This window comes from Dendropsophus ebraccatus, chromosome 3, assembly GCF_027789765.1.
Source record: "Dendropsophus ebraccatus isolate aDenEbr1 chromosome 3, aDenEbr1.pat, whole genome shotgun sequence".
NCBI lineage: Eukaryota > Metazoa > Chordata > Amphibia > Anura > Hylidae > Dendropsophus > Dendropsophus ebraccatus.
The window spans coordinates 161,384,946-161,411,891 of NC_091456.1; the positions used below are offsets into that span (position 1 = coordinate 161,384,946).

At 42.2% G+C, this 26,946-nt stretch overlaps 1 protein-coding gene across 2 annotated transcripts in view; it reads right to left on the bottom strand.

Annotated features, from left to right (window-relative positions):
• The window catches only part of AP3B1 (adaptor related protein complex 3 subunit beta 1), a 156,331-nt gene that overhangs the window by 123,064 nt on the left and 6,321 nt on the right, over positions 1-26,946 (bottom strand). The window contains exons 1-6 of one of the 2 annotated variants that reach the window (XM_069963025.1): positions 16,562-16,913; positions 11,323-11,398; positions 9,148-9,222; positions 6,464-6,559; positions 3,184-3,344; positions 1,633-1,699 (exon numbers count right to left, since the gene is read on the bottom strand). In XM_069963025.1, the coding sequence (XP_069819126.1) occupies positions 1,633-1,699; positions 3,184-3,344; positions 6,464-6,559; positions 9,148-9,222; positions 11,323-11,398; positions 16,562-16,725 (639 nt within the window). In that variant the 5' untranslated portion in view covers positions 16,726-16,913. Of the gene's footprint in view, positions 1-1,632; positions 1,700-3,183; positions 3,345-6,463; positions 6,560-9,147; positions 9,223-11,322; positions 11,399-16,561; positions 16,914-26,946 lie in introns of those variants that run through there. The other variant, XM_069963026.1, reaches the window with a different exon arrangement.

Sequence of the window (26,946 nt, forward strand, 5' to 3'; positions counted from 1 at the left end):
GCACTAGATTTGCCTCATGCCTAGCATTTACACTTGCTTAAACGTGGCAATGTCAAACAAACATGCACCTGACCCCTCCACCTGCCTGACGGCTGCTACAAATATATCAATGATATTTATGTATTATATATGGGGTTTTTTGTTACTATTTGTTTTGTTTAAGGCCACAAGTACACACCCTTAGAGCTGACAATGTAGAGTATAGCTGTAATTGTAGAGCTGCAATTGTATGGACCCATTTACAGTCGATAAGTGATCCCAAACACGGGCCATATAATGGCTTGGCGGTATTTTTCCGGATCGTGGCCCTTTTCCAGATGCAAAAAATTACCGATTTGTAAAAGGGTCCATTGAAGTCAATGAGTACTATACTGCCCATAATAATAAGTGACTAACTTGTAGTTTTTCCAGTTTTTTTTTCTTTAGTGTGAAGCAAGGGCTGTAAAGTGAGAATTAGGCGTATTCTTCAGCTGCGGGCTTACCCACACCATGCATGTCCTAAGAACATATTTCATAGGTAAATAAGCCATAGAGAGACTGACAACTGACAAAACCCACCAGCAGAAGTTAGCCTACTCATTCATGGTTCCAATAACAGATGCAAAAACCAAAGCAAAGTTATACAAAGAGGGTAGACTTTGTGGACTTTAGACTTGCTGACATTTGAGCCAATGTTAACTTAAGGCCTAAACCACTGCGGCGCCCCCTCGCAGGGGCGGTCTCATTTACAGAGGGGGGGGGGGGGTTGTTAGTCTATGAAATGATTCCAGCACATGGACAGTGTTTCACAGATTGAGGCCCCATGCACACGCCAGTAACTTTTATTTAAGATTTCTTATTGGGAATTCCAGATAAATCTCCTGACCCATAGGGTTATATTGGGCACAGAAACCCCCTTTTTTTTCGTGAAGACTTTCCATTCAGAAAAATAAGCCCGTAAATCATAGAGCAGGCCCTATTTTGAGAGGGAATTCCGCCACAGATGCCTATGGGCAATAAAGAATTCCAGACAGCTCTGCATGTGCATCTGGAAACTGTGTGGATTGCCAGATGCCCCGCTAGCGGCAGTACCCGGGCAAGTATAGCCCGGGTACTGTGACTGGCCTTTTAACTATATGTACTTCTTATCAAGAGCGCATACAGCTAAATGCAGCAATGTGTTTGACAGGGCGAGGAACCACTGGCTCCCTGCCCTGTCAATCACTCTCGTGGCCAGGGGCAGCATTATACCTCCAGCCACAAGAGGGCGCTCCCCCCCCACCCACACACACACACACACACCTTAACGTGTTGTTTCGTGTAATTGCAGGCAATGATTGAAAAATCTTTTCGCTGTCGTTGATCGTGCATTTAAAGCTGAACCTAAAATCATTGTTAATCGCTTGCTGTAATTCCACAATCGTTCACTAATCATTCAGTGTAATTTCACATTGTTCCTGCATTTGCTGGGATCAGATGGAGAAAACAATCATACCAACAATCATAACCACGACTACCGTTCTGTGTAATATGGTGAATGATTTCAGGTAGCTCTCAATTGCGATTGTTTATTGTTAAAAAACGTTTCGTCTAATAGGACCCTACAATGTAGTAGGAGAATTAGACAATGCAGCACAGCATGTGTGTTCTTACCGTGCTTTTATCTTTAAGAAGTTTTTCTATGATTTCAATAAGCATGTCCTTCTGCTCTGGATCAAGGCTATTAAAGGTGGAAAAAAGAATCAGTCATTTAACAATAAAGTGATATTTCCAGATCAATTCTCTAGCTACAAAAAACATTTGACTAATATTCCTAAATAAATGCTAATTTGCGTTAAAAAAAAAATACTAAACACTGGCACAGAAGGGCCAGACGCACATGATAGGGGTCCAACACTATGATATATAGTATGTTACTGACTGGTGATGCCAAGAGGTACGGCATGTAATTGCCAAAGTGACTGGCAGCAGAGATCACATGCTCATAAAGCACTCTGCCATGGGCAGCCTAAGGACTTCATAACTCCTCAATCCTGTCAATCTCTATAGAGTTCTTTTACTATGCATCAATTGGAGTGTTTGAGGAGTACTGATGTAAGCTTGAAGGAGCTCTCTGACATGATAGATAGATAGATAGATAGATAGATAGATAGATAGATAGATAGATAGATAGTATATACAGTGGTACCTTGGTTTAAGAGTGTTTTGGTTTAAGAGATCACAGTTTTTCAAAATTGTGACTTGGTATAAGAGCATTGCTTTGGTTTAAGAGCTCCCTGTACTGGGTGGGAGCGCGAGTGGGGAAAGGGGCATGGTCTGGATAGCGGGGTCTACAGCACTGTACACTGACCCAGGAAGTCTCCCTCACCTTCCAAATCATAGCAGATCCACTTCAGACTGGGGCTTGCATAAGGGGACAGGACTGTGGAGGTAATCTCTCCATAGCTGTAACCCCTCTCTCCCTGGACAGAGAGTGCTGCATGTATGTGCCCACATCTGCCCTGCTCATTCCTTCATGCCCCCTGCAGTCTCTGTCAGCCCTTGTGTTTCCCATCCTCTCCATTCCTGTACAGTAACTTATAATATCACATATTCTGCTGTTTCTGAATGTTTGTTTCATCTGTTTTACATGTTATTCAGAATAATAAATCATTATTTTTGGGGTGTGGAACCAATCGTCTGCCTTTCAGTGAATTCTTATGGTAAAATTTGCGTTGGTTTAGGAGTGGATTTGGATAACAAGAAAGGGCCCGGAACGAATTATGCTCGTAATCCAAGGCGCCACTGTGTGTATATATATTACTATAAGTAGTATGTAGTGCAGCACTCTTTAATCCAAAATCTTGTAGTGCCAACCAGTTTGCACCCCTGTGACCATAAGTGATGCATTATACAGCAAAAAAAAGATCACAATGGCACTCAAAATTAAGTGAACAATAAACAGTGGTTTATTTGCCCAAACCGTAGCGTATTTTTCACTTAATTTTGAGTGCCACGGTGATCTTTTTTGAGATATATATATTTATTTATTATTTTTTTTAAATAAAGTGCCCCTTACAATCCTGGTAAGAAAAAAATAAATTATATACACAAGTATGATAGCAAAAGGAACACGACTCAATAAGGACAAAGCTGTGTAGCTGATGTGATGGTAGGCTAAAGTGGCCACATGTCACACTGAGTCATATATTGGAGCCATCTTACCTATAAAGCTTCTGGATGGCGTGCGCTGCCGTCTTCCGCACATAGGGAGACAAGTCTGCTGCAGCTTCTTTTATAGCCAGCATCATTATAGGGACAATAATCGGCACACGGATACTGGATAAAACCCGCAATGCACTTGCACGTATAAGTTGATTAGGATCCTGAAACAAGATGATACATTTTAGCATGGACGTTATACGAGGCACAGCTGCCATAGCACAGGTTACACTTCTATAGACTTATACACTTCTAAGAAATGTTGCCACCTGGGAGGTCACTGGCAAAAGCAGAGATTTATGTAATAGATTCTATAGCCAGGAGACATACCATGGTGCAGTGCAGAGATTTACCATGTGTCCTCAGGGGCACATACACACTAAAGGTTCCCATATACGTCCAATAACTGACGGCCGAACGATTATTCTCTCCTGCCCTCCCCATACACAGGGACGTTCGGCATGGCTGAGCATTCCTGTGTTCTCTATAAGGAGGGGAGGGCTGAGCCGCACCTCGCTCCGGTCAACCCCTATGACCACCAACATAATCTGTTGGTGGTTGCCTGGAACTGCCCCATACACCTTGAGGCCCTATTACACGCAGCGATTATCGTTTAAAAGTTCGCTATAATGACCAAAAATGAGCGATTACCTGCCAGTGTAATAACACCCAACGATTAAACGACAAACGAAAAGTCATTAATCTTTGTCTTTCAACATGTTGAAAAATTATCGTTGGTAGTTCGCCGATCATTCGCATTACTGTTTGTGTAATAAGTCGTTCACAGATAAAACGTGCTGTGTGGGTACTCTTGAGGAACGATTAGCGGCCGTAAAAATGATTGTTTATATAGTTGATAACAGCAATTGGTGAATGTAATAACCTTAGAATCATTCACTACTAAACCACTAGTTTTCGCTAGCAATTAATTGTTATAGCAAATCTTTACACGATAATCACTACGTGTAATAGGGCCTTTAAATTGAATCTGTCATTGAAGGTCCAAGGTGTATGGGGACCTTAAAGTGTCACTGTTTGGGAAAACTTTTGTCATACAGACAAGTCAAACTTTTTGATTAGTCTCGGTCTGATTGTTCAGACTCATTATTAAAATCAGATTCCACCTTTCATTTTCCAAAGAGTCTGTGAGAAATGAAAGATGGAATCTGATTGGTTACTAGGGGCAACTGAGCCAGTTTCACTTTACACCATGTTTGATATATCTCCCACAATGTACTTACATTAAACATATTTTTTATGAATTTTTGGTGACACTTTTGCTAATTTTCTATTTTACGCTTTAGATTTTAAAATCATTCTCACCACTAGGCCTAAAACTAAGCTGAGACTTCCTGTCCTGTCTGTGGTGATAAGAGGAGGCTGCTGTAAAGTGATCCGTGCAGCATTACAGCCTCATGTGACACCAGTAGATAGAGAAAATAGCAGCTCCCTTTGGAATGACCTCTTCAAAGGTCACAGAGCATGCTCAGAAAGGGTGTGTATACATTGTGTATACACTATGGCTGTTGTTCCACACACTTCAATGCTATTGATCGCTGTCATTAAAGCGACCTTCGGCTAGCTGCTTTTAATCCAAGATCTGTCCTGAGGTCCATTCGGCAGGTGATGCAGTTATTGTCCTAAAAAAAACAACTTTTAAACTTGCAGCCCTGGGCCCAACGGCCGTGGCCTAGGTTGTGTATGCATTAGGCTGGCACAACCTCTGCCCCTCCTCCCTGCCCTCTTCATCCTTAGGAATGTTAATAGAACATTTTTTCCTGTCTGAACACTGCACAGGTGCCTAGACAATGTGTCTAGCGAACACAGCTGAGGAATAGGAGACAATCTGCCTAGGGCATTCTTAAAGGGCACCATTCACCCCGTGGCCCCCGGCAGAAACTGACATACAGTGACATAAAGGTCAATATACTTACCACATCGCTCCCGGTCCCGTCCCGAAGCCCGTTGTTGACACGGAGAAATCGACGATTCTTCTTCTCGCGCCCATTATGGTAATGAGCGCCGCCGGGTCCGAATTCCAGCCTTCTCCCCGCCTCCGACACTTGATTGACGCCAGGTCCTCTTCCTCTTTGTCTTCTTTCTTCTCGCCGGATCCCGCGCAGGCGCCGTGACAGTCGTTTTCGGCACATGCGCAGTTCACAATTGAAGCCGCTCCGCAGCTTCACTGTTTACTGCGCGTGCGCCGATTTGCTCGAGCACCGTATCCTGTTTACCGCGCAGGCGCAGAAGAGGTGACGAGACCATCACAGCGGCGCCTGCGCGGGAATTCGGCAGAAGACTGAAGACGTCAATCAAGTTCCAGGAGGCGTGGATGGGCGGCGACGAGAAGAGGACCTCATGAATAAGTTGGACTCGTCCGTCGTTTCCTATGGACGTTGGACTCATCTCAGCTCATTACCATAATGGGCGGGAGAAGAAGAATCGGCGATTTCTCCGTGTCAACAACAAGATCCGGGACGGGACCGGGAGCGATGTGGTAAGTATATTGACCTTTATGTCACTGTATGTCAGTTTCTGCCGGGGGCCACGGGGTGAATGGTTCCCTTTAATGATGAGGAGGGCGGGGACGAGGGACAGAGAGGTTGTGCAAGCCTAATGCATACACAATCTAAGCCCCGACCGTTGGGCACAGGGCTGCAAGTTTAAAAGTTGTTTTTTAGGACAATAACTGCATCACCTGCCGAACGGACCCCAGGACAGATCTTGGATTAAAAGCAGCTATCTGAAGGTACAAGTGGTTTGGGGGGGTGTCAGATTGTGGGTATAGAGTCACTTTAAAGAATGGCCGTTGTTTAATGCTAAAATACAGTGTGTGAATGTGGACATATGCTTTGTTTATGTTTTCCAGGACTCCCTAGGCCCATATCCAACTTCTTCAGAGTGTCTGGGTTCAGCAGAACCAGAGCGTGCTCGAGATTGGCTCATCTCTAATGATCGCCTATATAATACAATGACATCTTGAGCCTGCCAGAAAAGGAACAGGAACCCACGCCACCCCTGTCTCTATGATGTCCATATGCCTCATGAGGCACAAGGATGGTCTACAGGAGACAAATCCTTTAAGAATCATAAATCAAACATACCCCCAATCAAAAACATAGAACAATTTTATTTCACAGTATCTGCAGAAGACCAAGCTTACCAACAGGTACCGGGGGCTGATGGAGTCCTCCCGCATGCACTTCCATCCCGGTTTACACCATATTTACGATTATTTTCTTTCATTTAAACTTTTCCATTTCCTGCAGAGAGCAAAACTTACCTTCAAACCACGCTGAAATGTGGCGATGGATAAGAGCGCCAAGTCTTGCTGTTCCTCTGCATATCGTACCAGATAGACGTACACCAGCTTTTTTATCTAGAAAACATAGGAGGAATATTAAATTAAAACGAAACGGGGGGAAAGAATGAAGAGACATACTGGAGAGCCTCACAACATGTAAGGAAAAAAAAAAAAAAAAAGAAAGTTGATTTGTTGAATGGTGCAAAAAGGAAAACAGACGAGATCCAGCCGCACTTAAGAGGGGCTTCTTAATACTCTGTGTGTTCGACGTGTCAACGCGGTACATTTCCAAACTTTTGGCTTAACAAAATAAAATTATATACTCTCAATCTCCAGAGAGGCACTTTTGTGGCTGCTGGGGCAAAAGACATAACAATATTAAATCACAGAAGGTTGCAAAATACAACACTTGTCCTTGTTCTGCTTTAGATTAGAGCAAATCAATACTGACCACAAGAGGCCTGTGCACTGAGCGGCAGCAGGTTGCTGAGAATGGCTCCTTTCCTTGAAACCACTCTGTGCCCAGATAAGGGAACGCTTAGAGATGCGTGACTACACCGCTCTCTCCGCACTTACTGCCATTCACTGTTACTACATGCCTGACTGTGAAACTAATTTCGACGGGGCCACATTAGTCTCGGGGAACACAGGAAGGTCCGTTTAATTAGTTTATCAATGCTAGAACATCAAACTTCATGACATATTGACTAAACCTTTGATTTTGGTCTGTACCTCCAGCGCGGTACAGGGTCACACGCTGCATCCTTTGTCATCTGCTAACATCTGGTACGGAGCCCAACAAAGCCTATGGCAGCTTGGGTTTGCTAAAAAGAAGAAAAAAATTCACAGGACGGCGTTTTGGAAGCGGCGCCTCGAATCATTTAGGAGATGGAATGTGTTAGAAGGATTTTAGCTATGAATTTGTGTTTCTGCCATGTGATGCGGACAAATTTCCTGTAAAATGTAAGGACAGTGATCGGCCAGTATGAGCAGACATTAAGGCTCTGAAAAGCGTAGAGATGAGGAGCGTATGTGGTCAACACCTGAAGATACTACACATAGGGCCTCACAGGACAGACGCTGCAGATGCCGCTCCACAACCTTCTCTATTGCAGCCATAGGGTCTAGTCACTAATACATGTACAAGCTTGCAAAGCCATGCAGCCATTAGCAATCAATAGAAAACTGCCCACAACAGCAGGTCCATCTCAGCCGCCGTGAGACCCGACCCTCCTAACATACCCAATAACAACGTACAAGTAGTAATCACACAGAACGATGGACAAGCATATATAAACAAAGCTTTATAGGGAAGGCGTTATCAGAAAACTAACTATTGTTTCAATTGAGTTTGATATTAACCATTTTTAAGGATTTCTAGATGTGTATATTTTATTTTCTATTTTACTATTTTAGTACCCCATTTCCATTGTGGGCACTAAGCATTAAGGGAAACGAAAAGCTCCCTATTGTACACGGGGCGCTGAGAATAATGCCAAGTCTCTTATCTTCACCCTTGGCGCCATTCCTGTACATTCTCTGCCCCCAGAGCATCGATCCGGCCCGCTACACTTGTAATCACTAGAAGCCCCAAACAGAGGTCCAAATGGCCTTACCAAATGCAGGATTACACTACAAACTGCAGGGGAACAGCACCGAGGAAGGAGATATGAGATATACCTTCATCCTCAGTGCCCCGTGTGCAATAGGGAGCTATCAACAGGTTAGATTCATCTAACCTACTGATAGTTTCCCTTTAATGTGAAGCAGTCAGCTACAACTCAGGGCTCAAACTGCTGACACTGTTAGATGCTGTTAGGTCAGGGAGACACATGGTACCTTTTATATAGCCATATGTGCTTCCAGAACGTAGAAAATGCTTTATTATTATTTTATCCTCCAAAGTGTCAAAAAGGCGTTTGTAAGTGCTTCAAGTTGTGACACCTCCTTGCTCCCACTCCCATCCCTATTAAATTGACAGTCAGCTGGAAACTGAACCTTGACGGATCATAAATCTAATTAAAAGGTTTGTCCAGGGAAAAGAAGATTCCTAAAGCCTTCTGATCCCCCGTGCTGCCCCTTAGAAGCTAAAACCAGGTGTGCATTCTAATAAACCAGTTAAGAAAAGATGCTGCTTCAACTCTTGTTTTATTCCTTTTGGGTCCACTCACATGTACGGTATCTGCAGCAGATTGGATGCTGTGTTCAGTCATTTAGTTCCACAGACATCTGCAGCATCAAATCTGCTGCACATCCTGTATATGTGAATGGATGCTTTAAATCCATTAAGCACCATAAGCCGTAGTAGTATCATCTGTTCTTTATTTTATATTATTTTATTTTTATATTATATTATGATTTACACCTGGTTTGGGCTTCAGATCACAAAACCTGAGCAAAACTGCGTAGATTATCGGGAAACGCTCGTTTGCGTTTGATAAATTGGCCATACAAAAGTGTTTTTACTGCTATAAACCAAGCTGTAAGGAGCAGTAAGTAATAGCATATCAGTCTATATCCTAGTCGCTGTATCCTATGTATATGTTTTTCCCAATATGCCATTGTTTCAGTCTGGAACCTGCCAGCCTAAACCTCAACAAAACAAAATACTAGTAGCGCACAGCACTGCCAGAATAAACAGGCCCATTATAAATACATCTTACCTCCAGATTTTTGCTGGCGACATTCTTCACAACGGCGGGAAATAACTCAGAGGCGTTTTTTCCAGCTGAAATCATCTAAAAGGAAAGAGAATAAAAACAGGTTAGAAAGACTGACAGATGATTAAAAACATCTCATGGCGGTCTAGCTTGGGCATGGTTGATCAATCTTGTGTTATCCTGTCTGTCTGCAAAAGTTTACCAAGGCCCCTCCAAGTTCTGTAGATGTCTGACAGCCACCAGTCCCTGCGATGTGTCATATGGGGACATTTACTACTACAGCATCTGTGGCAACAGGTAGAGCAGAGTATGTGTGTGTGTGTGTGTGTGTGTGTGTGTGTGTAATATATATATATATATATATATATATATATATATATATATATATATATATATAGTGGTGCCTTGGATTACGAGCATAATTCGTTCCTGGGCCGTGTTTGTAATCCAAATCCACTCTTAAACCAAAGCAAATTTTCCTATAAGAAATCATAGAAATGCAGACAATTGGTTCTGCACCCCAAAAATAATGATTTATTATTCTGAGTAACATGTAAAGCAGATTAAACAAACATTCAGAAACAGTTGAATATGTGACATTATAAGTTACTGTACAGTAATGGAGAGGATGGGAAACACAAGGGCGGACAGAGACTGCAGGGAGCATGAACGAATGAGCAGAACAGATGTGGGCACATACATGCAGCCCTCTCTGTCCGGGGAGAGAGGGGTTACAGCTATGATTTAGATCTGCTATGATTTGGAAGGTGAGGGAGACCTCATGGGTCAGAGTACAGAGCTGTAGACCCCGCTATGCAGACCATGCCCCTCCTCCACTCCCCCTCCCACCCAATTCAGGGAGCTCTTAAACCAAAGCGATGCTCTTAAACCAAGTTACAATTCTGAAAAACTGTGAGCTCTTAAACCTAAACGCTCTTTAACCAAGTTACTCTTATACCAAGGTATCACTGTATATATATATTTATTTATTTTTTTTATTTGAACCAATCCCCACCCACAATCTCAGTATGTTTGTAATAGGTTTCTATTACATAAATCGAGCCATTTGTCTGCGGCACATCCTGACTTACACCCTGAAGCTGCAGAAAATCCTCACTTCCTGGTCCCCTCTGTCTCCACTCCTCTGTCCTCTCCTCCTACCCCCACCCCTTACTGCATGGGCTGATTGACATAGATAGCATGCCTTTCAGTCAGTCAATGGAGAAAGGAGGAGGCATGCATGCTGAGGCTCAACATTGCCTCCCAGACCATTAGGCATTGTACATGGTCTACAGCTGTCAGGTTCCCTCTTAACTGTGTGACCAAGCAAAGACCTCACAGTGCAGGATGCAAGGATAGGCAGCATACATTAATCTTTATGTGTGTAGCTTTCCTTGAGTTGCACACAAGTAGACCGATACAGTGGCAGCCTTGGCTACCGTTCCAATAATGTAGAATGTATTCTGTAAATATAAACGGGTATGGTTTGCTCGTAAGAAGAAAGGTGAAGCAAAATTTAAGGCGGTTTGGGGTACATGGCTTGATTAGAAAATCAGATAAGAATTGTATATTACTTCAATTGCTCCTGCTATCCTTTATTATTCTTTATCTCTCACCTTTACCTGCTGCTCTCGAGGGGGGATGGGGGGGAATGGGAGGGTGGAACAATGGTTTGGCCTGGTATTCCCATTTGCAACAATAGGAACACTGGTCAACTGATGTGTGTTATTCTGCCTTTTTCTGTATGGACGGGATCTTCACGTGAGTCGGTGGAACTTAAGAACTGATCAATATGGGGGATTAGTATAGTTGATTGATGTATAGAGTAGGTGGTAGCTGTGGCCTAATTGGGCTGGAGCTATGCTGCTATTATGTGCGGTAAAGAGGGAAATTTTTTACATTTTATGTGTTATTTGCTTCCCCTAATCTTTGAACGAGGGAATGTATTGTATATTAAATTAAAACTATTTAAATAAAAAAATAATAATGTAGAATGTATATTATACAAATGCCACTAGAGCTGAAATTTCTCTTCTTATAGCCCACACTAGCCTTTAGTGAAAAAAAAAAATGTGATGATGACTGTATAAAACAATCACAGCCAACCCTGTGCTTTTATATGTATATGAAGGGGGGTGCACCCTCTATCAGACCACGACAGAATATAAGGAGCCTCACCCCAACAATCCTTTTCATTGCATCCAGCTTGGCAGAGTCCTTGTTACTTTCCAACATTTGCTTTAAGTCTTCATTCCTAGAGAAAGAGAATACACAAGTTATCACAAAATATAAAATTTGTGTGCATGTCATGACCTCCCAGTGGTCATCAATCTATACCAGGCATGGGGAACCTTCAGCCCTCCAGCTGTTGCAAAACTAAAATGCCCATCAGCTGTCCAGGCATGATGGAAAATGTAGTTTTGCAACAGCTGGAGGGCCGAAGGTTCCCCATCGCTGCTCTATACCCATAGGATGTACTGTGGAGACCCTGACACTTAGGGCCCTATTACACGGGACGATTATCGTGCCAAAAATCGTTAAATTGTTCAAATTTAAACCATAAATCGTTCTGTGCAATTGCAGGCAACGATCGAAAAATCGTTCATAAGTTGTTGATCATTTATTTAGACCTGAACCTAAAATTATCGTTAATGGTTCGCTGTAATTCCATGTTCGTTCACTCAAGTTCCGCATTTTTTCACTAATCGTTCAGTGTAATTGCACATTGTTCATTGTTTTTCTGGGATCAGATGGAGTAAACAATCAGAGTAATGATTGCAATAGCGATCATAGTAACAATCGTAACTAACAATTATCGTTCTGTGTAATATGGGGAACGATTTCAGGTTAACGATAAACAATCTTGTTTGCGATCGTTTATCGTTAGTCGTTAATCGTTAAAAATCGCTTAGTATAATAGGACCCTTAGGACTATGTGCCTGCACAACTGGGGGTCCATTTACACAGAAAGATTATCTGACAGACAGAGCCAAAGTCAGGAACAGACTATAAACAGAGATCAGGTCATAAAGGAAAGCCTGAGATGTTTCCTCTTTTCAAATCCATTCCTGGCTTTGGCTTTAAATCTTTGGCAGATAATCTGTCAGATAATAATCTTTCTGTGTAAATGGACCCTTAAAATGGACTATAGTCTATTATTAGGAAGCCCACTGGAGAATATACATACATAGCTTTATTTCAGACATACAGCAAAAACGAACATAAAAGTTCCTGAAACTGGAACAACTGCATAGCTATAAAAAATAGTTGTGTGACTGTAGCCACGAGCATGTATAGGAGGGTGACACACAGCTCTGTAATGGAGGGCAGCAACCACCATGATCAAAGGCAAAGAGAAGGTTAATATGCAGGTACCATCTGCCCAACACTGCCACAAACAGAGCACACCAAGGCCTGCATATAAGAAGCATGTACTACACATCCCCACCCCCATCCCCATCAATGTCACCCTGCCTTATGCTTTCTAGCAACCATATAGATCAACCATGTGACACTAAACAATGGCATACAGCAGAAAATACCAGAAACGCATAAAAGGAAGCTATAGGTGCACACCAGAAGAAAAAAATTAAACTGGGTGTCAAAAGTTATACAGATTTGTCAAATATTTCTATTAAAAAAAAAAAATTGCGGAATTCCACCGCCGCGGAATGCCGTTAGCCTCCCGCTCATAATGGGAGTCTATGGGAGGCGCGCGCTCCTGCCCTGTCCGCGCTGAAGAATGAACATGTTCATTCTTCAGCGCGGACAGGGCAGGAGCGCGCGCCTCCCATAGACTCCCATTATGAGCGGGAGGCTAACGGCATTCCACGGCGGACAATTCCGCCGCAGAAATCCGCTAGTTTTGCTCAGTGGGAACGGGGCCTTACAGGAAATAGTGTTTTCTTCTCAGTCTGACACAGTGCTCTCTGCTGCCACCTCTGTCAGTGACAGGAACTGTCCAGAGCAGTAGTAAATCCTCATAAAAAAACCCTTTCCTGCCAGATGTGGTAGCAGAGAGCACTGTGTCAGACTGGAAATAATACATCACTTTGTACAGGACATACAGCAGCTGATAAGTAATGGAATATTTGAGATTTTTAAATTGAAGTCATTTACAAATCTGTATAACTTTCTGAAATTAGTTGAGTTTAAAACAATTTTTTTTTTCAGAGCACCCCTTTAATTTTAGGCTGTATTCACACACGTTGCAGTTTAATTGCAGTATTGTTGCCATACTGCAGTGACATTACTGAAATGATGCAGTGATGCATTATAATAAACTGTAATGTGTGAACACACCTTATAGGGGTTATCCAGGCTTAGAAAAACAATGCCTCTTTCTTCCACAAACAGCACCTCTCCTGTTCTCCGTATGGGTGTGGGTTTTGCAGCCTAGATTAATTAAATGGAGATGAATTGTAATACCACACACAACCTGGGGACAGGGCTGGTGCTGTTTTTGCAAGAAAGTAGCTGTGATTTTTCTAATCCACGATAACCCCTTCAATGAAACATGTTTTCACATCAAGTAGAGGAAATCATCTAATTTTTTTTTTTTTTTTTTAAACCAATATTTTTATTTGGTTTTCACAAAAGAAAAATTAACAATACAATGTCAAAAAAGACACAATAGTAAATAGCAACAATACAAAGGATATACAGGGGAGATATGACAAGAGACACATCCATCATACAGGGAGTACGCGCACAGCTTCCAAAGACTAAGGCTGCATTCACACGTTCCGGGAAGTTGTCCGTGCTCACGGATCCGTGCGCACGGACAATTTTACAGCCCATTGCTTTCTATGGGGCTATTCAGATGTTGCGTGATTTCACAGATCCGTGATCCGTTCCGTTAAAAAATAGGACATGTCATTACTCGGAACGGATGCACGGAAATCATCCGTGTTCATCTGTGAAAAACACGGATGTGATGTAATCAATGTCATTTAAAATTCTGTAAGACAGATCCGTGAAAAAAAACGGACACTGATACAAAACGGATGCAAAACGGACTGTTTTGCACGGATCACGGAGGTAGCTGCCGGACCACAATCACGGACCGGGAAAATCACTGAACGTGTGAATGCAGCCTAAGACAAACAGAGTAACAGGATAATTTCTTAAACAAACCTCTACAATGCAGAATAGTCTTCACGTCAAAGGGGAAAGAGCGTAAAGATTTTACTGAGCTGCAGACTACTCTAATGCAAAAAAAGTTGTCTATTGTATACAAAACAAAAATAATAATAAAGCTCCTATAAGACGTAAATCCAACATAAAGTGCGACAAAAAAAAAAAAAAAAAAAAAAAAAAAAAAAAGGATGTTGGTTGTTCCCAGTCTGCTGTGGGTAAAATTGGGTGGAAATCTAAAGTTATCAAAAGGAAAACATACTGGTAGCACAATGAAAACCAAAGCAAGGCGTCTTCAAAAGAGAAGGAAAAAGGACACAAAACCAACAATCTAAACAGAAGAAAACAAGGTTCAATCGGGATAAAGAGAAGAGTGGTGACTGTGGAGAAATAGATGAAAGTGATACTCTGATCAATCACCAATCTGCACTGGCCAAGGAGATGATGGAGGAAGGCTTGTCTGATGCAGTTATAATGAAACAAATAAAGCCAACACTGATGGGGGTCACACTGATGTCCAGAGACCCTGACTGACATACCATTCTGCTCCATCATTAAATCTTACATTGGATATGTGTGTAAACACGACTGTCCATATAGGTTAGCATAGCACAGATATAGCAATGAAGGGACTTATGGTTTCAGGTATGTGGCCTTTATTTAGCCCGGAAATGCTGAATCAGCAGATTTGCTTTTTCTCTTCCCCTTTTATAAACTACAAGCCGTAAGACAAGTTTAGGGATCTAAGACCTTTAGTTACTGAGTACTCGGCCCAGGATCTGAGGCATTTAACGTAATTGTTTGAGAAAGGAGGATTAGTACATAAAATGCCATTCACTTGGGTGTATAGTCATGGGATAAAGGGAGAAATTCCGGTAGGTGAAGGTTGTAGTATCGGTGCCGTATACCTGTTAGTCTGAATATATACCACATTCCACAGGAAACACCTCAGAAGAACAGTGATCACCGCCGCCCATAAGTTTCAGCACCTCTACTATGGGATCTAGTAGATCCTTGTGAAATGTAAAAGGGGGTTCTCATGAGGACAACCCCTCGTTGTATGCTTGGGACCCTTCCTCTAGATCCAGAATGGATTGCCTCTTTATACACTGCTCCCATTCTGGTGGATTCATCCTTGTATAATATGGAAGGTAACTCATATGAAAAGCTGCCACGTAATTCTACATTTTAGCTGGAGTGGTTCCTCTATTGTCATTGATTCTGACAGCTTAAATTATAGGGTATAGTCCATTTTTTTTGTAAAAAGGGGCACTCCGGAGAAGTTTTTTTTTTTTTTTTTTCTTAAATCTACTGGTGTCAGAAAGTTATAGAGATTTGTTAATTTACTTTTATTTAAAAATCTTATGTCTTCCAGTACTTATCAGCTGCTGTATGTCCTGAATGAAGTAGTGTATTCATGGCAGCCAGGGGTCTTCTGAAGGCTGCAGTGCATGCCATGATTCTATTGCTATTACATTACAGAACAACAGTTACAGGACAGGACCCTAAATTTAACTGGTGACAAAAAGTTATAAAGATTTGTAATGTACTGCTATTTAAAAAATCCCAAGCCTTCCAACATTTTTCAGCTGCTGTATGTCCTGCAGGAAGTGGTGTATTGTTTCCAGTCTGACACCGTGCTCTCTGCTGCCACCTCTGTCCGAGACAGGAACTGTCCAGAGCAGGAGAGGATTTCTATGGAGATTTGCTTCTGCTCTGAACAGTTCCTGTCACTGACAGAGGTGGCAGCAGAGAGCGCTGTGTCATACTGTAAAGAATACACCACTTCATGCAAGGCATACAGTAGCTGATAAGTACTGGAAGACTTGAGATTTTTTTATACAAGTAAATGTTAAATTAACTTTCTGACACCAGTTGATTTGAAAAAGCTAATTTCGCCAGAGTACCTCTTTAAAGAGAACCAATCACTATTATAATGAATATAACGCTATTAGAGCTGCTAAAGAGTTGTCATACAATACTTGGTGTGCTGTTCTCCTAGGGGGTATATCCAAAAAACACTTTCACTCCGGGGGGGCGCTGCAGAGAGAGAGGGCGTCACTAGTCATAGCTCCCTGCCCGTCAGCGCGCTCTGCAGAGATGATTGACAGGCAAAGAAGCCCGTTAGAAGCGTATTACCCACCTCTTAGTATCCCACAGTGATGCAGCTATAATGATAGCCTATATTATCATCTAAGAAGCATCAGTATAATAACTTTCCAGGACAGAAGAGGAAGCACACTGTACATGTGATGGAGAATAGATGAATGGCACTACATACCCCAGGATTGGCGCGGAGGACTGCTGCTCACCACTGCTCAGTCCTATCTCCTCAGCAGTGGGCTCAGGGCCCAGACTAAGCTGCAGGTTATCAGCCACATCCAGCACAGACTTGACAGCGGTGGTAGAGCTCACTTTCTTTATTAAGGCTATATGCTGTTCCATGGTCACTAACACCTCCAAAGGAGCCAAGTGTTGTAATGTTCCAGCCTTGATCTTCGGAGAACTCCCAGGGACAGGATATAAACCCCCTCTAACGCAGAGAAAACGTCTTACAAGTTCCAAAGCTCATTTCCCTTAAAAAACAAGCCCTGCCGGCAGCCACAGCGCACAGTGACATAGTCATCCGAGCTACAAGCCAAGGCCGAGGGGCGGCCCGAGGACCGTGCGTCTCATGCTTATTATCGAAGTGTCCCGGCAAGAAAGGGAAGATTGAGAAAGTTCCTTTTTTCTTCTTTGCTCATGGGAGAATCTATGACACGAGTCCACATTTCACGCTCACATGGTGCAAGCAAAAAAGTGAAGTAAAACCCATCAGCTCACATGTCCCATAGAAGGAATGCACAGTAGCCGGCTATAGACACCCTCGACTACTAAGAAATGCTGCTCTACAGGACTGAGGGAGTGTGCACCTTCCCATAAAGGTGTGTCTGCTGCTGCACGGGACCATTCACAGCCTCATAAAGATCTTAATGGGTTCGGCTGGGTCAGACGATTAAAGGTAAAGAGCAAGTCCCCTCCTACATTACAATCCAGCATTTAAGGATTTAAAGGGGCTAAGCCTATACATCAACCTCTGAGACATATGGGATCCTAACCGATTAACTGATGGGAGAGGAAGAGCTGCGGTCATGTAAAAGAATTAGTTACATAAAACTTTTAGGACAGGTGAGTAAGCGAGGTACGGGCTTACAGAAAGTCTATAGCAGAGGAGTCAAACCATGGCCCTTTAAGCTGTTGCAAAACTACAATTCCCAGCATGCCTGGACGGCCAAAGCTTTGGCTGTCCAGGAGTGATAGGAATTGTGGTTTTATAACAGCTGGAGAGCAGTAAGTTTGACACCTGTGGTTTACAGTCTATACACTGCTTTCTGTACTCTCTAAGGGCTCAAGCACACTGAACAAAAGAGGCAAATTTTCAAGCGGAATTCCGCTCGGAAATCCGCCCGTTAAAATTGAGCAAAGCACTTTTCCATTGTTCTCAATAGGCTTTGCGTTGGGCTTTTTACACAGCGGAATTTCCGTCCGTAAATTTCTGTCGCTGATCCGCTTTCCGCCCAAAGAAGTGACATGTTACTTTTTTGGGCGGATTCCGCTAGAGGAATACTATGGAAGTCAAGGGGCTTGAATTCTGCTTGAATTCCGCTCAAATTCCTCTCCTAGTCCGCCAGAGAAGAATAGAAGAGGAATTTCAAGCAGAAATCTTTCCTCTTCAATTCCTCGTCTTTTGCTCAGTGTGCATGAGCCCTAAGACAGGGATAGGGAACCTTCGGCCCTCCAGCTGTTGCAAAACTACAACTCCGATCATGCCTTGACAGCCAAAGTGTTAAGCTTTGGCTGTCCAGGCATAATGGGAGTTGTAGTTTTGCAACAGCTGGAGAGCCGAAGGTTCCCTATCCCTTCTCTAAGATCTACTGAAGGTGTTCAGCCAAATGCTTCTATTCCTTTATGTTATCAATGGTTCGGAGCTCTGCACCCAGACTGCCACCCATCCAAACTTCTGATGTCACTTCAACATGTCAAAGGTGTTCTGAAATAGTTATTAACCTTTAAAGGGGTACTTTACCCAAATGTAAAAGAACAAAGTAAGCAGGGGGTTGTGGGAATACAGAGAGGTTGTTACACCTCTCCTTTCACATTGTTCATGGTCCTCCACCGGTCTCCTGTATCTCCTGGTGCTCTGACATCATGACCTGGCTCTAAAATGCCCGCTCAGCCAATCAGTAACTGAGGCAGGACACCTCTGCAGTCACTGGCTGCTTTGAATGTACCCTGAAGAGACATGGCAGACAGACTCCTGCTGCCACCACCAGGAACAGCAATGCAATGTACTGTGGCTTGTCCCATTCATGTGATCAGGGCAATGCTGCAGTCTTGCACCAGACTATCAACTTTAAAAGTCTATTTTTTAAAGAAGTTGTCTCAAAGAAATCCCCTCCTCATTAAGTGACTTATTATGCCATATGGATGTCATATACACGGCTTCCTGCCCTTCTCTATTAGTCACTGTTTTATATTAGCTCTCACTGTGATGGACACATATTCCTCCTTCTAGGGTGGTCACTACCAAAGCAGCCTCCCTCGGTGACAACTATAGCCCTGTACCTGGATCTGCAGTGATCAGCTGATCGCTCAGCTGAATTCACTCTGAAAAGGGTTTTTTCTTATGAGAGAACCCTCTTTATCATTACGGTACATTGTAAAGCAATCAATATGCCTGTAAAAACTGTTCTGAAAGGGAGCTATCACTTTCCCGGATTAGAAAGCCTGCCTAGTTATGCTGTGACACATCCCTTATGTTTGTATGACTGGTAACAATAATGGCTGCTACTCATACTGCTCCTATTTAGGGTAATATACATTTAGCAGAATGACTGCAGGATCAGACTACACAGGGGTTGTTTGCTGTCTGTTACCATGGTGACATATAGGTCTGTACAGGAGCTGCAGACAAAGAACATTTTACCAATGCCTACAGCACAGTTTCATTTTTTATGCTTTTAGAATATTTAAAAAAACTTTAATAAAAAAGGCTTCGGCCTCTTGAAAGTCACTATAGTAAATACAAACAGAAGGACAGGGCTACATGGTTCAGACTGAGCTACGTCTGCTTCTGGCTTAAAGGGGTTATCCAGCGCTACAAAAACATGGCCACTTTTCCCCTACTGTTGTCTCTAGTTCAGGTGTGGTTTGCAATTAAGCTCCATTTACTTCAATGGAACCGACTTTCAAAACCCCATCCAAACTTAAGACAACAGTAGGGGGAAAGTGGCCATGTTTTTGTAGCGCTGGATAACCCCTTTAATGCTGGCTCAGTATATTGGTTTTATAAGCCTCATCTCATGTCAGCATATTCTTTCTATCCTCTCCTGGTTATGATCTTCTGCAAAACAAATGCTAAACAAATATTTACAGGGAGATTTTGGTCATCGTATGAAAATTGGTGAAGAAAACCCAATGAAACAGTTTACTACTAGGATTTTTTTTTTAAGGATTAGAAAACTACAGCTGCTTTTTTTTCCCCCTCTACACAGCGCCACCCCTGTCTGCAGGTTCTGTCTGGTACAGTTCAGCACTACTGAAGTTATTCCACAATGACTACCAGACCAGGGCTGGTGCACAGAAGTTGTTGGGTGTCAGACCGCTCAGCGTCAGGTGTGTCTCCCTGCACCAGACGGGACACAAACTGGGGGTAAAGTTTTCATATAAATTCCTGGCACACCTCTTAGGATATCTCCGAGTATGGATACAGAATAATGCAGAAATACCCCTTTAATAAAGCATCTAATACTACTAATGCTCAATATGGTTGTGATGTCCAACCTAGAGTTATCTTTAACCTAGCGTCATCTCTAAAGGCCATATTCACACCAAATCCAGCAGAATTCATTTGTATAACACAGGTCAGTGGCTGTGATAGCTTTACATCACCCTGTATGAGGGACACAACACATGACTAATACACAACATGCAAGCAAACAACAAAAAGATGTCAGGATGTTCCCTGGAATGGTCACAGAACTGTAACACAAAAGGGAGCTGACAAATAAGCACATGGTCCCAATGTGACCTGTGGTTTGGGGCTGTGCCGGGCGACCATGCGGGTCACATACAGCACATAGATCACTAGAAAGAAGCACAAATAGTGAGACGTGAGGGAATAGGTGTAAAAGAGGCAATAAAGTAGAGAACGCTCATCATAAAGCCATAAAGGAAAGCAATGGAAACAATGGATCATTATGTTATGAGTCACACAAGCCAAAACCAAGAAAAAGTTTGCTTTTTTTTTTTTTTTTTGCGCAACACAATATAAGCAGACATGAAGTAATCTCCAAAAACAACAAGCAAAACATAACCCTGGTGAAATGGCCCCCATCTACAGGTACACTGCCATAGAAAGGTTACAGAAGGATATAGCCTAAGGGTACAAACCCACACACCGTATACGCAGCAGATACGCAACAAATACGCAGCAGATTTGGTGGTGCAGATTTGATGCTGTGTTCAGGAATGACGGCAAATGTAAGAAAGGTCACCGGCACTACTCCAAGCCAGGTCTGGACCTTGAATCAATGATCTAGGACTTATAGCCAAATCCTCGCGTCGGGGTGCATTTCAAAAATATAGGTATAGCAATAGCAAGCATAGTAGAAAAAAGTAGAAAGCACTCACCGCTCTGATGCAAGATATCTTTATTTCGTGGTGGGTTAAAACATGGACAATTAGTCCTGCAGGACGGCAGATGCTATCTTCTACACAAACAACTTTCTCATGACGGCCATTTCGCGCGCATGCGCGCTTCGTCAGATGCGATGCTGTGTTCAGTTATTTAGATCTAATCTGCTGCGTATTTGCTGCGTATCGCAGCAGTAAATACGCTGCGTATACGGTGTGTGGGTTTATACCCTTACATATATTTGTTAAAATCAGATTTTCAGTCACATACTGAGAGCCTCCAACAGATTGCATGGGAAGAAGCGCTCAGCTAAGCTCTTCTCTCACATCTCTTTCCTCACTTCAGGAGATGGGCTGCCCAGACTTTCTATAGAATCCATCTCCTGCAGGCAACAGTGAGAGAAGTATTAGTTCCAGCTCTTACTAGCGATTGGTGGAGGTCTGACCCTGACAGGTTTATTTTTTAGTGACAAGTAGACTTTAAGGCTATGTTCATATTACGTACATTTCATATTAATCACAGCCATTGTTGACAATTTGATTAATATGCTGCAGTCTATGGAATCACGGTCAGAGCGTATACACAGATGGAGATTCATCAAACATGGTGTAAAGTGAAACTGGCTCAGTTGCCCCTAGCAACCAATCAGATTCCATCTTTCATTTTCCAAAGAGTCTGTGAGCCACTCGAGCAAGCTATGGTCATCCAAACCCTGAAGTCTCTGCATTTCATTACCAGTGTCTGAAAAAGTTGGATGCAGCCCTAAGGAGTCCTGGAAAAAATGTATACACTCATAGGCCATAGCCATGTTTTCCAAGACTCCCTAGGGCTGCATCCAACTTCTCTGGGGACCTTCCACTTCCAGGTTCAGACCAACCAGACCATAAACAGTGCTGCCTCCTGAATGTAATCTTTCCCTCCCCTTCCCTTTAGAATACAGGCTTTTCCAGCAGAAAAGGATAGAGCTGGGTCTATAGCACCAAACATCTCCCTCTATGTCCATCACAAAATCAGGACCAATTTCCATCCAATCTAGGAAACAGTAAAAGCCACAGAACAACAAGCAGAGATCTTGGAAACATTCACGGATAACTAAAAAGCTATATATTAAAGTAAAAAAGGTAATCGCCACTTCATGTAGTTTTTTTTGGAGGGTAAATGTGCAAGAAGCATGGCCACCTCTGCACTGAGCACCAGGTTATAAATAGTTATGATAGGAAAAACCCTTCAAAAGGTAGTCATAGACACACTGCATGGCCAAACACTCCACACTACTACTACTACTACTACTACTACTAATATTCATAGAATCTCAGTACAGAGAGAACAGGCAGCTGCCCTGACAGATATCCAAACACCTTTGCTTAAAATAAAAAATAATCAAAAAAAAAAAATCTGCGGATCCTATTGGAATCTGTGAGATCCGTAAATGTCTATCAAGTTTAGTAGTAAAAGAAATATCAGACAAGAGGCCTGATGACTTGTCATTGAAATTGTTCTGCTGCCATCTAGTGGACACAACTTACTGTTGCACTTTTATTTACCATTCCTTACAATATTCTGTTAATAGATTAAATTTCATTTAAACAATATTTGAACTCCTTAGTGACCAAGAAAACTTTTCATTTATGCATTTTGATTTTTAACTTCTAGCCTTATAAGAATTACAAGTAATTTTCCCCATCTGCAGCCATATGAGGTCTTTTTTTTTTGCAGGAAAAAATTACACTTTGTAATGACCCCTGTCACTTGACTGAACAATACGTAGAAACAATGAAAATAATTTGTGAAATACAAAATTGGTGGGGAAAAAAAATTTGGGCTGGTTTCGTTTATACGCTGTTTTATGTTGAATTATCATACCTAGCTAGGTCAGTAGGGTTATAGCAATACCTGATTTATATAGTTTTTGTTATGTTATACATAATAATATATATATATATTACACACACACACATACATATATACACACACACTATCGTTCAAAAGTTTGGGGTCACCCAAACAATTTTGTGTTTTCCATGAAGAGTCACACTTCTTCACCACCATACCTTGTGAAATGAATAGAAAATAGAGTCAAGACATGACAAGGTTAGAAATAATGATTTGTATTTGAAATAACATTGTTTTTACATCACACTTTGCTTTTGTCAAAGAATCCTCCTTTTGCAGCAATTCCAGCATTGCACACCTTTGGCATTCTAGCTATTAATCTGTTGAGGTAAGCTGGAGAAATTTCACCCCACGCTTCTAGAAGCAGCTCCCACAAGTTAGATTGGTTGGATGGGCACTTCTGGCGTACCATACGGTCAAGCTGCTCCCACAACAGCTCAATGGGGTTCAGATCTGGTGACTGCGCCAGCCACTCCATTACCGATAGAATACCAGCTGCTGCTTCTGCTATAAATAGTTCTTGCACAATTTGGAGGTGTGTTTAGGGTCATTGTCCTGTTGTAGGATGAAATTGGCTCCAACCAAGCGCTGTCCACTGGGTATGGCATGGCGCTGCAGAGTGATAGCCTTCCTTATTCAGAATCCCTTTTACCCTGTACAAATCTCCCACCTTACCAGCACCAAAGCAACCCCAGACCCTCACATTACCTCCACCATGCTTAACAGATGGCGTCAGGCATTCTTCCAGCATCTTTTCATTTGTTCTACGTCTCACAAACGTTCTTCTTTGTGATCCTAACACCTCAAACTTGGATTCATCCGTCCACAACACTTTTTTCCAGTCTTCCTCTGTCCAATGTCTGTGTTCTTTTGCCCATCTTAATCTTTTTCTTTTATTGGCCAGTCTCAGATATGGCTTTTTCTTTGCCACTCTGCCCTGAAGCCCAAAATCCCGCAGCCGCCTCTTCACTGTAGATGTTGACACTGGTGTTTTGCGGGTACTATTTAATGCCAGATGGCATAAGATGCCAGTTGGGGACCTGTGAGGCGTCTGTTTCTCAAACTAGAGACTCTAATGTGCTTATCTTCTTGCTTAGTTGTGCAACGCGGCCTCCCACCTTTTCTACTCTGGTTAGAGCCTGTTTGTGCTGTCCTCTAAAGGGAGTAGTACACACCGTTGTAGGAAATCTTCAATTTCTTAGCAATTTCTCGCATGGAATAGCCTTCATTTCTAAGAACAAGAATAGACTGTCGAGTTTCAGATGAAAGTTCTCTTTTTCTGTTCGTTTTGAGCGTTTAATTGACCCCACAAATGTGATGCTCGAGAAACACAATCTGCTCAAAGGAAGGTCAGTTTTGTAGCTTCTGTAACGAGCTAGACTGTTTTCAGATGTGTGAACATGATTGCACAAGGGTTTTCTAATCATCAATTAGCCTTCTGAGCCAATAAGCAAACACATTGTACCATTAGAACACTGGAGTGATAGTTGCTGGAAATGGGCCTCTATACACCTATGTAGATATTGCACCAAAAACCAGACATTTGCAGCTAGAATAGTCATTTACCACATTAGCAATGTATAGAGTGTATTAGTTTAAAGTTAGGACTAGTTTAAAGTTATCTTCATTGAAAAGTACAGTGCTTTTCCTTCAAAAATAAGGACATTTCAATGTGACCCCATACTTTTGAACGGTAGTGTATATATATAAATGATGCATGAACTGCCCTATTCTGAAACCTATAACTTTATTGTTTTCTTTTCATGGCTGTTTGGGAGGCTCATTTCCTGCACCATGATCTGTAGTTTTTATTGATACTATTTTTGCATACATCACTTATCACTTTTTAAATGTCAAATTCCTTTTAAAATGGAGTGGCATCAATTGTGTTATGTCTGTTAATATATACGTGTAATAGGTAATGGTCGGCACTCCGACAAGTGGCGGTGCCTGGGAATAGGCACAATAGACAATAGAAGTTGTTCCCGGCACTCACCCAGCTTCCGCAAGGTGATCTATTAGAATAAAGTGCAAAAGTACAAACAACAGACACAGATAGGATGCGTTTCGGCACGTGGCCTTTCTCAACTTGCCTAGTTGGCCATGTGCTGAAACGCGCCCTGTCTGTCTGTTGTACAGACTTTTGCACTATGCTAATAAATCACCTTGCAGCCTAAGACACTGTATGTGTGAATGGACTCTTAAAGGGAATCTAGCAGTGGGTTTTACAAATCCAACCTGCTGATAGATTTCAATAGGGCAGGGGACAGGGAGGCTACCTGTACTTTTATCTGTGCACTGCAGCTTTGATAAATATTAATATATAAATAAGGGTGGTCTTAGACCGGCAAGAATACACCACTTCCTGCAGGACATACATCAGCTGACACCAGTCGATTTGAAAGAAAAGAAAATTTCATCAGACGCCCTCAGGACCAGGCTAATTTTCATTTTTGCAATTTCATTTTTTCCTCTTCTTGTTTAAAAGGCCACAGCACTTGCATTTTTTCACTTACAGACCCACATGGGCCCTTATTTTTTGCGACACCAATTGTACTTTGCAATAACAGACTGCTGTGAAACCAGAAAATAAATATTTGTACAGTGAAATTGAAGGGAAAAAAAACATTTTATATATGTTACTCAAGTTGATATGATTACAAAATCGCTCTATTCCCATCCTTATAGCGCTTTTATCCTTTGATCTGTGGGGCTCAGGTGTCATTTTTTGCACCATGATCTGTACTTTCCATAGGTACCTTATTTGCATATATGCAACTTTTTGATCACTCTTTATTACAACTTTTCTGGATTTTATGTGACAACAAAAATCAGCACTTTGGAATTTTTATGCACTCACACTGTTTACTGTGCGAGATCAGGAATACGATCATTTAATTTTTCGGGCGATTACTCACACGGTGATACCAAATGTGCTTATTTCTTTTTATTGATAAAATGGGAAAAAGGGGGCGATTATTAAAAAGACTTTTTTTTTTAACTGCATTACACTTTTTGCTTCACTAGGGGGCAACATTATACCCTACACTGATTCCTCATGTACTGTATATAGATTATCCATGTACAGTGGTGCCTTGGATTCCGAGCATAATTCATTCTGACAATTGCAGACAATGCAGAAAATTGGTTCCACACCCCAAAAATAATATTTTTTTTATTCTGAACAACATGTAAAATAAATTAAACTAGCATTCACAAACAGCTGAATATGTGATATTATAAGGTTACTGTACAGTATAGCAATCAGAATGTGGAGTATAATGTATAGTAAGGGCATAAACCTGATAACACTGCAGCAATTTGTAGATACAGGATGGGCCTGCAGATCCCCATAATGCAGTAGTGTAGTACAACAGGCTAGAATAGAGAAGAAGGGCTGCTGTCAGAGGTCTATGTGGTCACATGACAGCAATGGGGAAGGGGGGGTGTTCAGCATGGGCCAATCAGGAAGTGAGAATCACAGAGCTGTGCAGGAGGACAGAGACAGAAACTTTTCTATACAGCAGTGTGAATGGCTGAGTATAAGTGCAGGCACAGTAAAGCAGCAGTGTGTATAGCCAAGTGTAAGTGCAGGCACATTATAGCAGCAGTGTGTATAGCTGAGTGTGAGTGCAGGCACATTATAACAGCAGTGTGTATAGCAGAGTGTGAGTGCAGGCACATTATAGCAGCAGTGTGTATAGCAGAGTGTGAGTGCAGGCACATTATAGCAGCAGTGTGTATAGCTGAGTGTAAGTGCAGGCACATTATAGCAGGAATGGAAAGGATTGGAAACACAATGGCTGACAGACACTGCAGGGAGCATGAAGGAATGAGGGTACACAGCAGGGTTACAGCTATGGAGAGATTACCTCCTGTCCCCTGATGAAAGCCTGAAGTGGATTTGCCATGATTTGGAAGGTGGGGAAGACTTCCTGGGTCAGAGTACAGGGCTGTAGACCATGCATCTCCCCCACTCGCCCTCCCACCCAGTACAGGGAGCTCTTAAACCAAAGCAATGCTCTTACACCAAGTTACAATTTTGGAAAACTGTGAGCTCTTCTTGGAAAACGCTCTAGATCCAAGTTACACTTAAA